Source organism: Lissotriton helveticus, chromosome 3_1 (genome assembly GCF_964261635.1).
Source record: "Lissotriton helveticus chromosome 3_1, aLisHel1.1, whole genome shotgun sequence".
Lineage (NCBI taxonomy): Eukaryota > Metazoa > Chordata > Amphibia > Caudata > Salamandridae > Lissotriton > Lissotriton helveticus.
The window spans coordinates 1,575,931,960-1,575,944,884 of record NC_136061.1 but is presented as its reverse complement, the minus strand read 5'-3'; the positions used below and the strand labels follow the sequence as shown (position 1 = coordinate 1,575,944,884).

Genomic DNA, 12,925 nt, shown 5'->3' with positions numbered 1-12,925 from the left:
TGGTGGCCCACCGCCCTCGGAAACCCGCCAACCCCCACAGACCACGCACGCAACCTGGGAATCATCCTGGACTCCGAGCTCAAAATGGACCGCCAGATCAACTCTGTCTCATCTTCCTGCTTCCACACCCTCCGCCTTCTTCGTAAGACCTTCAAATGGATCCCCCTCGAACACCGAAAGACAGTCACTCACTCCCTGGTCACCAGCAGACTCGACTATGGCAACGCACTCTACGCCGGAATAAACAAAAACCTCATCCGCAAGCTACAGAACATCCAGAACGCCGCTGCAAGACTGGTCCTCAACCTGCCAAAACACTGCCACATCTCCCAGCACCTGCACACACTCCACTGGCTCCCCGTCGAGGCGAGAATCACCTTTAAGATGCTCACCCACGCACACAAGGCCCTCCACGGCACCGGACCAGCATACCTGAACAGCCGGCTCAAATTCCGCGCACCCCAAAGGACCCTACGATCAGCCCAGCTCTCCTACGCCGTGGTCCCCCGCACCAGAAAGACCAGATCGGGAGGCCGCTCCTTCTCCTTCGTCGCGGCCAAAGCATGGAACGCCCTTCCGCTCCACCTCAGACAGACAACATCGCTCCCCATCTTCGCAAGAAACCTCAAAACCTGGCTCTTCGACAGACCCCCTCCTTGATGGAATGGAATCTGCACCCCCCCCCCCCAACCCTAGCGCCTTGAGACCCTTACGGGTGAGTAGTCGCGCTTTAACAAACTCCTGATTGATTGATTGGAGCATTATATTCACCAAATATGAATAGTCTAGTTGAAACATTTAATTAAACTCTAGTAGAAGGTATTCAGTTGGCTCTCAATGCACGCATTTATGTCAAGAAACATGTAGCAAATCTGATTTGGTCATATCACTGTACCCCGCACTGTACCACCAAATTCCACTTTTTGTTTTGCTTGAGGGAAGGAAACCAAGACAGGAGCTGAATCCTAGCTAGTTTTGTGGTAAGGATGATATGAATAAGCTTTTTTTTTTTGGTACATGTTAATTCTGAAAACAAAGGAAAATTCATAAAGAATGTGAAAGTTTGTAATCTTAGAACATAGGTCCTCATAAACTAGACCGACTGCAGCCCCGCTTCAGATATATGACCAGAAGGTGGTTGGCTCGGCTCTCTATGGGGCTGAAATCTGGGGATTTGATCATTTGGAGGGCTTGCTTCCTACAGAAAACAAATTTTTAAGATCACTTTGCTCACTCCTCCAGAGGACCCCGCTCACTCCTTTACGGCTAGATCTGGGCAGAACTACAATAATGGATAAAGCATACAACCATCAAATCAGTTACGAAAAAGCAAGTAAGAACTTGCTCACGAAAACTGGACATTGAAGCATTGACGATCAGAGGCTTCCACGAGTCCCAAAGTTCTCCTCACATTTTAAATGGCCACAAACCACATCTTGTACAGTCGTTGGGTAGGCGAGCCCTACAAAGGATTCTGGCTGCAAGACTGCATGTGCTCCCCTTAAAACAGCTGTACCCTTCTGTCAAAGTTGGCCCGGCGATCACGGAACGCCGCCTCTGTCATTACAAGCGTGAAACTCTACCTCACACTTTATTATGCTGTCTTGCACTGCTGTCAGTTCGTAGAATCCATCTAAGGACCATTCTTCTCCAACTAGGTGTACGGACGGTAAAAGAGGAAGTTCTCTAATTATACTTGTTGGACACGGTGAAGCACATGGTCAACTTCGCCAAATTCATTTACCATGCGCGAATAGCATTAATGGACAAGACAACCATAGTATAAACTGACTTAACTGGTGGAAGCTTCCATGTAGCACATGCTTCCCAAACACACATTGTTTTATTTAAAATTGTAAACATTTTTTTATACTGAATGCTCTTCTTCAAACTAATTGCTCTCTTTTGTATTGATTTGTATTAATCACTGAAATAAAGTATTGTCATAATGGATAAAGCGAGGCTTCGCCCGCTTCTTTTTTGGCTCTGCATTAAAAAAAAACCTGAGCTTGTCAACTATGCGATTGCTAATGAGGAGGTTTTTAAGCTGGATCGTTGTTAAAAAATTGGCTGGTTCTGTAACAACAAAACATTGCTTTTTGAAATATGCCTGGGTAACCTTTGGGAAGAAAAGGACTCTAGCTTACTGCCCAGAAGAGAGTGGGTCAAGTGCTACTATTGGAAATGGGTGGCAGAGAGAACAGTCCCACAAGCGAAAGGAGGTCGACTTACGATAGCATTTATGGAGTATGAGATGGCAGGTGTGTATGAGCCCTATATGGACTTCATCACTGTCCCGCAAGAGAGGAAGTTATTTATCCAATTTAGATATCTCCCCTTAAACTCCTTTACTGCGTCATGAAATAGGGGCTCCCAAGACAAACCTACCAAATGTCCATGTTGCCTCGAGACAGAGATGACTAAGAACATTCGCTTTGCATGCCCTCTGTATAAAAACGCAAGATCTAAATGGTTAGCCCCTGCTTGCAGACAACTAGGAACTTGTAGTCATTTAGAGGCACTACGTATCCTCAGGACAGATACAAGGCAACAAATAGTATGTGCAATGGCCAAATTCCTGGGGAAAATCTGGTTTATTAGGAGGAAGATGCACAAATGAACTGAAAATATTATTGGATTAAGTATCATTCCTCTCTAAGTATCCAGTCCGCATTCAATATCTTTTGATCGTGTCACTATATGACTCATGTTTAAATTACAGAGAACTTGTGCAATATTGTATTCCTTCTAATTATGCACTAGCACTTTATGTATTTCCATGGCTACATATATATTTTTATGTGCTTTTAGCTTTTGTGGTTTTATTATCTTAGAGCTGGTCTTTTAACTTTAGTTTTTAATGGCTCGGTTTTTATCATGCTTTCTCGTAGTATAATTAATGTCATCTGGCTTACAATTCCCAGTATGAAAATCTTGTTTTAACTACTATATTTTATTGTACCCCTATGCACTTTGATGGTCTTAACGACTGACTAGTTTGATGATGAAAGTTTCTAATCAAAAGCCTTGGTGTGTGGGTGACAAAGTAAAATTTCAATTACCTGAGCATGTGAAAAAAGGGGTTTCCCGAATGTTCTAACGTTTTTAAAAGCAGTGAAACTAGGAAAGACATCTGCTTTATTAAAGAAATGGGTCTCAGTGGAGTCTAGCCAGGTTGGCTAAAGTGAATGTTTCTGCTCACAGAGATTGCAATAGTAATAATGAACCTGATTTTGTTAGTGATACCGCAAAGGTAAAACATTTTGAAATACTTGGACATACTTTAGATAATTGTTCAGTTAAGTCTACGGAGTATTTTAAAGGACTTGCTACATGCTTTCTTAGCTTGGGTATTCAGTACAGGTGGTCTTTAGGTCTCGCCTAGGCAATCCCGTTAGGAATGCTGGCGAGATTATAGTAAGGCTTTCAAAAGTGTACAGTGCATGTGAGCACAACCATGCACATTGTGAACAGCTGCCATTTGCTACCAGACACTTTGTGCGCGCGCGCCGCGCTCTGCCTCTGCTGCCACTTCAGCTCACCAGGCTGCACACACCCTCACCCCTCGGTAATGTCCCTCCCACCCTTCCTTTGATGTCCACCGCAAGTTCGTACAGGCTAACGGCCCTCCCCTCCCCTCCCCCAGCACAGAGCGCGCATCGCTTGTTAATCCTACAACGTATTTGTAGTTGATCTAGAGTTGGCAATGTTTGCTTAGTACATCGCTGTAGCACACAGTCGGCATCAGACTTCAAAGGAAGCCGCTCCCCCGCCATGCAATGCCGCTCCCCCGGCCCCACCATGCAATGCCGAGAGCTTGTTTTACTGGCAGTTTTCAGCTCTGCCTCTTCTCTCACCCTTTCGCTATCTCCCCGCCCTCCCACCTTCAGCCTCTTTCTCTGCAGTCTCCGCTGGACCCGCCCTCCCTCGCCATTGGTATGCACAGCGCACTCTCTCCCCCCCTCCCTCCCTACTCCTCGCAGCGCTACACGAAGGTCGGCACCTCGGCTCGGGCGCACATCAGCCTCGTCCTATTCCAGCACAAAGTGGGTCCGCACAGGCGCTGAGACTCTGGTGCAGGGGCCTGGGATGTCGTGGCTGCACCCCGACGGGGTAGGGGTGCAGATCGACACCATCCCGCTGGAGATCAGGGCGCTATACAACTTTGCTTGTGCTGCAAATGTATGATGAAAGCTTGCACTACTGCCAATGTATGGCAACAGATAACGGTAACTTTGTTACGCCATAGCACTTACAGTCCCAGTAATTTATACAGTAAGCACTTTGGCACGCCGCGCTACTCCTTTAACAATAACGGACCCGTCATTAATTTTGTTGTGCACTTTAATTACAATAAAAACCTCCCTCGCACAAGATAAATCCGAAACTGCGTCCTCAGTGTACATGTATTTGTGCCCTGCCTCCCCTACTCCTCTGACTGCTTTTGTGAAAATGGGGCACTCATATGAAACAATACCATTTAATATCATAAATAAACAGTACAGTAATGAGCTTTATATAGCGAGAACTCGAACCAAAGATATTGGAGCACTTTAAATTAGCACAAGTTACATTAGGCAAGGACACATTCATTTCTTAGTAGGCACAGGGAGATTAAGTGATTCGCCCAGAATCAGAGACTGGAACCTGGTTCGGCAGCTCCAAAGTCGGCAGCTCTGGCCGCTGGGCCACATCCGGTGGGAGAGACAATTAAAACAGTACATTTTATTTAACATAGAGTCATAAATGGGCACGTGTGCAATCAGTTCTTTGCTCCGGACACGGCCCGATGTCTCCTCACTGCCGCTTGTAATTGTGGCGAGCAGATGAGGGCGGAATGGCAGCAGATGGCCGGCACTGGATCATGGCTCTGGGGGGGATACCAATAAAAACAGCACGCACCCGCCAGTTACTCATCCACCATCTTACTCTGACCAGGCACGGAAGGGGGAGGGTCCCGACTCTCCGTCCCAGCGACCACTCAGTTACTGTGAAAATGGTGAAAGCTGCCCGCCTGGGAGTCTGCACGCACCTCAGGATACAACCCATACATGTCCCATCTAGCAGTAGGGCTCGCCCCCTGCCTCCTCCCCTCGACGCCTCATTAACTGCATCATTTAACCATATTGCTATTGATTGCCCCCTTTCACTCAAGGGCACATTTCCTACAAGAGGGAGTCAGAGGCCACGCTGCGGCGTTTATAGGACGGGTCAAAGGTGGGGATGTTTACCGTCATTAGTCCCAAATCAGATCTTTAATCTTTCCAGGATCTGTGGGTATTTAATTAGTGTTATTGTAATTTCAATGCCATTAAAGCCCGAGTGGACGCTCATACACGTACGAAGAGTTAAGACACAATTAGTAGCTTAATGCAGGTATTCCCGGGCACACAGAGAAAAGGCTCCTACTGCTTGCCAACATTAAAAAAATTAAGTCTCCATAATGCTTTGGAACGGGGCTCCTTTCCTCCTCGGTAAGCATTCAAATTAGGTCTCTTTTCGCGCTTTGCACACGTTGCCCGGGGCAGCGCGGCGCCCTATGTACACAAGGAGCGCCCGGGGTGCTTTCGGGATGCTTAGCTCCCATTGTAGCACATCTGGCTTAATGTGGTTAGTCACCACAGCCACCACTATGCTTGTTGATCTTTAAACAATTGCTTGTGATCGCCAGGCGTAGAAAGCAACATCTATTATTAGTTTTGAGTCAGATTTTTCTGATATAACTTGTTTAGTTGGGCGCAAGAACTCTTTGGAACTAAATTAATAATCTTCAGGTTTTGTAATCTGCTCTGTGACTCATTAGCAATTCAATGTCTATCAAAGTGTTTCTTACTTCTTAATTTTTCACTTATTTAAGTTTTTCTTTCTCTTTGTACCTCATGTCTCATCTGGTCTTCTGGAGAAGTTTTAACCACTTCTACATTGAACCCTCCCTTTAGTTTTCTCTACTTGTTTGCTAAAAGATCCTTCCATTGATTCGCTTTGTTTTGCTAAATTTAATCTTCTACTTGCTTTTCTTTACTTTTTGTTTACCATCTTTCTGTTTCTACCTACTACGTGTCACTTGTTGCACTATTTTCTCATCTGCGGGAGAAATATGAACTCTTAAGTTCAGCGGTATCTGCTCTTTCTGCTGTTTAGGTCGAGGACCTAAAGGCTGCGCTTGCGCAGTCTCCGGTCGGAGATTTAATGATTTGGAGTATGGGGGCTTGAATCCGCCTCTCTCCTCCATTGGCTGGCTTCCTAAACGGAGGCCAGCCATTGGAGGAAACAGGTGTCACTCCAATAAAGCCCCGTCTCTTCGGATTCGGGGGAGTGTTTTTGGCGTTCTTTCCACCTGTGACGTCATCCGTCACTCAGAACGCCAAAACACACCCCAGAATACGAAATTGTTCGGAAGTTTGCGGCCGCCATTGTTGCCCGGAACAGCCTCGCTGCCACTGGAGGTAAGGTTTCTTCTGACTCTTCTCGTCCTCATCTTTTTCACTCATTCTCTCCCTTGCGCTGTGTTGTAGAGTGGATGTCATGTAATTTCACTTTGAAGTGACTTTTGACATAGTTGACTTTGTTGCCAATTTGTTTCTCATTGCGCTATGTAAAATGATCTCACGCCCGTTTCTTCCTCTTCCCCCTCTAAATCTTACTGAAGAACGCCCAGTTGGCCAACAAAGTACAGAGCGCGTAAAACAATTTCGAAAACTACTTTCTACTCCCACCACGTCTGTGTATTGTTTTGTAGAAGCCGGCTGGATTCGTCACCACCGTTCAAGTTCACAGCTCCCCCCCCCCCGCACAGCGCAGTTTGCCTTTATCGTGGCGGCGTGCTCACGCCCCGCTCCGCTCTCTCCGGGCTACAGACAGTACCAGGAGCCCCCTCGCCGTCCTGTAAGCAGCAGACAATCCACTCAAACACCGCTAAATCCCACCAGCACGTGTGTCCCATACGGCGGCCTCGAAGCGCTCCAAAACTGAAACACGCAATTCGCCGGCTCCAGGCTGGGGGCGAGCTGGGAGGCGGCAGCACGGCGTGAGTATGGACGGGCTCTCTCCTCCCCATGTGCGGCTCTGCACTGAAGGCAGGCTCTTCCCTCCCTCCCTTCCCGCAGGAGCCTCTCTGGAAGGAGGAGGAGGCCGGGGCAGCCCCGGCCCCCTTGCATCCTCCCCACCCAGGCACTGAAGTGCACTGATTGCTCTGCAGAACAGTCTCCGTCAAACGGGTCTGTCACAAATCAGGCCGCCTGACAGCCTGTGCCCGCTGTTGTGACTTCTTTAAGTTGTTACCTGGCTCTCATTTTGTTTTTTTGAATTGATGGCTTCAGGCAAGTCTGCTTCCCGCTTCTTCCCAGGCAGCCTGCCTGCACAGGGTTTTGCATCAGCTGGGCCCCCACGGAAGCAGGTAACCCGAGCCCTGCCTAAAATCAAAAAAGCAAGAAATACGCTGGTTTGTATGCACAGAATTCCAGCTGCTGATAAAAAGGCGCCCGCGATGGACAGTGTAAACAAGCCCATGCAGGGCTGACTAAAGAGCACTTTGGGGGTGGTATTCGTTGTATAGATGTGTGCAGCAGAACTTTACTTTTTATCGTACAGCACGGTTATTGGTCGTTGTGATCTTGCCTGCCTACATTCTTTTATAGAGAGCATTGCCGAAACTGTGATGCAGTGGGGTGCCTGTGATGATGCGCTATGTTTAAGCGAAAGGGAGTGATGGAGAGTTGCTTGTTCTGTGGTTGCCAGCTGGCATTGGTGTTGCCTTGTATGTATGGAAATGCCAGGGGAGCTCTATTGCATGTTCTGTTTGAGAAAGGCAAATTATCAGTGGAAAGATCCTGTGTAATACGTTTTATCGGGTACATGTAGCCTTTCTCATTTAATAGCATAATTGCATGGCATATCTGCGCTACGCTGGATAGTGTTAAGATTTCCATATATTGCGTCTGTGAGCACTGTGATAGCCACCTGTGTGGCATATCTGTGCTGCATTTAATGTATGCAAGGTGGTCTAATATCGTCAGTTGAACGTTTGTGTATTATTTTCTTACGTTTGCTGTAGCAGTCGTCAGGGCATTGGTGACCAGGCTTGGTGTTTCTTATATGCTTATAAACATCTACGCAGCGGCAAGATATCTAAGATGGGATGTGTATGTTTACAGCCAAAGACTGTAATTACAAAAGGCCCAGCAGGTAGCATCTGTAGCGTTCGTTTAACTTATGAAAAGGATGCTGCAAAACGAATTGCCGGTTTGCAAAATAGTAGTTGGGGTAGCAACCTATTTGACAAGAGCTAAGCCTGTTATATTGCATTCTGCCGTACTTGCATGCAACAAAGAGCGAGCAAACAATTGGAAGAGCAGTCAAAGTTGGGAACTATCACTTTACACAACCAGATTTTACCTAATCGCTCTAGGCTGAAAAGACTAATTTTGAGTTGGCCATTCTCATACTCTTGAAGGGTGTCAAAGGCAGATGATCTCCAGGTGGAGCAGCTCTAGACCTGTCAATGCTCAAACCCTATCCAGATTGGCATTCGCCACATTTGAGGGGGAGAGCCAAAACACTTGGTAATTTTTATCACAGTCGAAGGATGGATGCCCTCCTCTCTTCTCCCCTCTCTGCAACCCCCATACTTTAAATGCTAGAGACCTTCCCTTTTTCCTATTAACATAACATGGTATTCTACTACCCTCCTACAATTTCTTCCAACATAGTTTCATTTTTAGTTTTCACCACCCCATTACTCTCCATTTAACTCCCTTCTTACCATTAGCAAAGGCCTTGATCCGAGTAATTGCAGCCAGATGGTTCTGCTACAGGTATCACAGAGAAATTCAGCATCACCTGCTAAAAGCTTCTGTCTTCAGTATTGACAGCACTGCTCTTGGTGACTGTGACCTACTTGAATCCTTTTTCTTGAACCTCTCGCCTCATTGCTGAACCCTTTTAATATTCTCTCCAACCCTTCTATATCTTCTAGAAGGGCCCTTAGACAGAACGCTTGCACATCATGTTTTAGAATTTATCTCAATAAAGGTAGTCTACGCTTTCATCTGTCACACTGTGATAGTTTAAAAAACGTCCAATTGGTGTTTGCTACATGCAGTGAACGTCCTCCAACTTCATGAGTTTCTCCCATCTGCTGCCTCGCCCTCCCTTTAAATCATCAGTTTTGTATTACTCCTTTTCTCCTAACCATTCTCACTGAAAGGAGCCAGATCCTCTCCCTCCACTAGAAAATAAATCCACGCTCCTAGGAGAGCCCATCAACAACATTGTGCTGCATGTTATACCTTCGTTATGGACAATGGTGCGTTAGACTGCCGCCACTTCTAAAGATGTTATGGATGTGATCTTTATAGAGTATGGAAAAAAAAAAAAGGGACATGACTTCACAATCATCCAGGAAAGCAATAAGTAGATGTAAAAGAGATTCCTACTTGCTATAGTTATTTGACTTTGACTCTGGATCTGTGGGGGTGGCTCTGTATGTGTGTGTGGGTGGCTTTGTGTGTGTGGCTGTGTGTGGGTGTAAATGCAATAGGTCATGCATTTGCGAGCGATTAAGCTATTGGCATTGTAAATGACAATGCCATTTATTTATGATTTAAAAAAAAAAAAAACATGAGCAATGCCAATAGCTCTACCTTTAATAATGCCGAGACCATTGCATTGTAAATGCTTGTTTTATTTATATTTCTTGGACTTCTGTGATTAATCTGCTTCTGTATTCTGAAAGTGTTGCTGCCTCCCTTGACAGCACAAGTCATCTGTTCCTAACTGATGGACTAATACCTTTTGTAGGGCGTCCTATGCTATCCCTTCTCTGCGTTTCAAATGCAGCTGGCATGCTCTAATTGTCTGCTGTCAGACTGAAGCCAACCCATTCCATTTACCCGTCTCTGTTGACACTTCACTTAGAACCTGCGTGAAAAATATAGTTTTCCATCAGTAGCTGTGACCTACTTGTTGTGAGTCGGAGGCAATTAGGAACGTCTTCCCTTTTTGCAGGCAAAACATGTTAATTGGGCCACTTCTACTCCAGTCTTACGGCTATGATTTATTTTACTGCAACAATTTCCATAACATCAACATAACCTGAAAATAGATTGTATTGTAATTGCATTTCTATAGCTATTGCTAGCCCTAATGAGGCATTGAAGTGATTGTTGTATAGAAAGCGCACATCTATCTACCTATCGCCCTCACTCTATCTATTGCCCTCACTCTATCTATCCATCGCCCTCACTCTATCCATCACCCTCACTCTATCTATCGCACTCACTCTGTCTATCTATGGCCCTCATTCTATCTATTGCCCTCCCTCTATCTATCGCATCACCACAGCATCACTCAGCACCACCACAGCATCACTCAGGGGCACCACAGCATCACTATGCGCTACCACAGCATCACTGAACGCAACAGCATCACTCGTCGCCACCACAACATCACTCAGCATCAATCTGCATGTTCAACAACTGGTTCAAATACGTTCTCTCAATGTTTCAAGCTTTATTACAAGTGTCACAAAAAGAAGTTAGTATTTCACTTCTGTTCTTGGATTTTCGTCATAATAAAATACACTAAACATAATCTTCCCAAAAGTTATTTACAAAAGTTTAAGCTATTGCTATTATAAATTACAATAACTTTTATTTAAGTATTAATTATTTTAAAAATTAAAAGCCTTTGTTATTTGTAATATCAATACATCTAAGTCACGAAAATACAACACATATTGCATTACAAATGCTATAGGTGTCAGATTTGCGAAAGTTAAAACTATTGGCATTGTAAATGATAAAGCTATTAATTTCGCTATTTTCAAAACCAACACATAAATAAAAAACATTGTCATTTACAATACCAATAGCTCAAACGTTTGTTTTACTTTGCAATCAGACACTTATTCTTTTTATTGTATTATACATCCACGATTAAAAGTCGAAGAGCGCAATGTAAAACGTTTATGAGTTACTCTCTTATGGAGCCCGCAGCAGAAATCCAGAATTTGAGGCCCATTCTTGCAGGGTTATCATCTCCTTGCGATCATAACGTGGTTTGCTTTCCCCAACACCCCGTTGTTTGTGCACCCATGCCCTTCTACGACACCCCCTCACCGAAAGAGCTCTGGGTCCAAGCCTACGCCGGCAGCCTGCGCCAATTCATAGAGCTCGGTCTCTTCAGCATTCAACACTTTTTTCTTCTTCTGCACGTGACGCTGTGCGGTGCCGCTCACTGTGACTGCCAGCCCCGGAGGGAAAGCAGGATCTGAAGCCGCCATTTGCGTTAGCACAACCGCAGCCTCGTTCCCGCCAGCACCATCACCTTAGCAACAGGCAGCGTCAGCACTGGACCGCCTCGCAGTGAACTGTGCGGAAACAGCTGTCCGACGTAAGCACAGTTCCGCCTGCCCTCCCTTTTATGGAAACAAACGCAGGACTAAACTGCCAACGAATGAGGCTGAAGGGAGCTACAGTACCCGAGGAGGTCTGCATTTGCTTGAGGACGTGTGTTCTTGGAGCTTCCTGCATGTTGCGCTATGCTCTTTAGGTCTAGTCGGTCGCTTCCGTTGCCCGTTGTTTAATGAAACGGGATTAATTAGGCCTCGCCGTTCGCTTGCCAGACGTTTTGTTTATTTAAGCCCGCCAGGAAATTACCATTGAATTTCTTCATCTTCATTCTCATTTGCTTGCTTATCTTCGGTTAGCACATTTTATTTATGTATTTTATTTAATGCGATTTTATATATGGTGGCTTCACTGTTCACTTAATATTTGTTTCTGCCCCTCTCCTAAAAAATTTCCCAATTCCTGCTTCCATGTGCAGTGTCCTTCCACTTATTTGTTTATTTATTTAATTAATGCCATTTTATATAGCGCGAACATTACCCGAAGGTGTCAGAGCACTTTACATAAGAGCCAGTTGTAATACACAAGGATTTAGGATTACATGAGTTACATAAAATATACAAACAGAAAAAAATTGCAAATGTACAAGTTGTAACGTCACTCAAGGAAGAGATACAAATGGATAAACTCTAATAATCACATAGGAATGGTAGAGAGTACAAAGGTCTACTACATATACTAGTGGTTAGAGTTATCTCTATATACATATATATACAAATCGTACATTTTCTCAGGTCAAGACCCAAAAACCCAGGAGAGCAGAGTTCCATTAAGTGGGGTCGGAGGGGGGACGCAGTCGCAGCACTAAGGGAGGACAGTAGAATGTCTGCTGTTTCGCAAGATGGTGGACCAAGGACAAGAGCGACAACAGGAGACGGTCCCAAAATGGCGGTGCGCACACGTGTTTCCAGTCCAAAAGTTACGAGTGCCAAGTCCAAAGAAAACCAGGGAGGCGAACCAACGGAGGAAGAACAAGAAGAGAATGGAGCCAAACAGAACAAGCATTGGAAATGCAATAGGTCTCGCACCATTAGAGTTAGTGCTTTTAGAATTGTTTATGGGTTTTTTTTGTAAATGTTTAGCATTTTTGTTTCCTGTAGCCAATGCTAAAGAATTACAAATAAAAAAAGCCATAAACATTTCTTAAAGCTCTAACTGAAATGGTCTGAGACCTATTGCACTGTGTGAGGGTGAGGGGTTGAGGATGAGTGAGGGTGAGGGTGAGAGTGGGTGAGGGTGAGTGAGGGTGAGGGGTTGAGGGTGAGTGAGGGTGAGGGGTTGAGGGTGAGTGAGAGTGAGGGTGAGTGAGGGTGAGTGAGGGTGAGGGGTTGAGGGTGAGTGAGAGTGAGGGTGAGTGAGGGTGAGGGGTTGAGGTTGAGGGTGAGGTGTTGAGGGTGAGTGAGGGTGAGGGTGAGTGAGGGTGAGGGTGAGTGAGGTGTTGAGGGTGAGTGAGGGTGAGGGTGAGTTAGGGTGAGGGGTTGAGGGTGAGTGAGAGTAGTTGAGGCTGAGTGAGGGTG

At 45.5% G+C, this 12,925-nt stretch overlaps 1 protein-coding gene across 1 annotated transcript in view; it reads right to left on the bottom strand.

The window, feature by feature from the left end:
• LOC144823644 (mitotic-spindle organizing protein 2B-like) overlaps positions 1–11,377 on the bottom strand; it is a 55,227-nt gene extending 43,850 nt beyond the window's left edge. Inside the window, exon 1 of the mRNA XM_078682332.1 lies at positions 11,118–11,377. Within this exon, the coding sequence (XP_078538458.1) occupies positions 11,118–11,281 (164 nt within the window). The 5' untranslated portion in view covers positions 11,282–11,377. The remainder of the gene's footprint in view (positions 1–11,117) is intronic.
• Between the last annotated feature and the right edge of the window lie 1,548 nt (positions 11,378–12,925).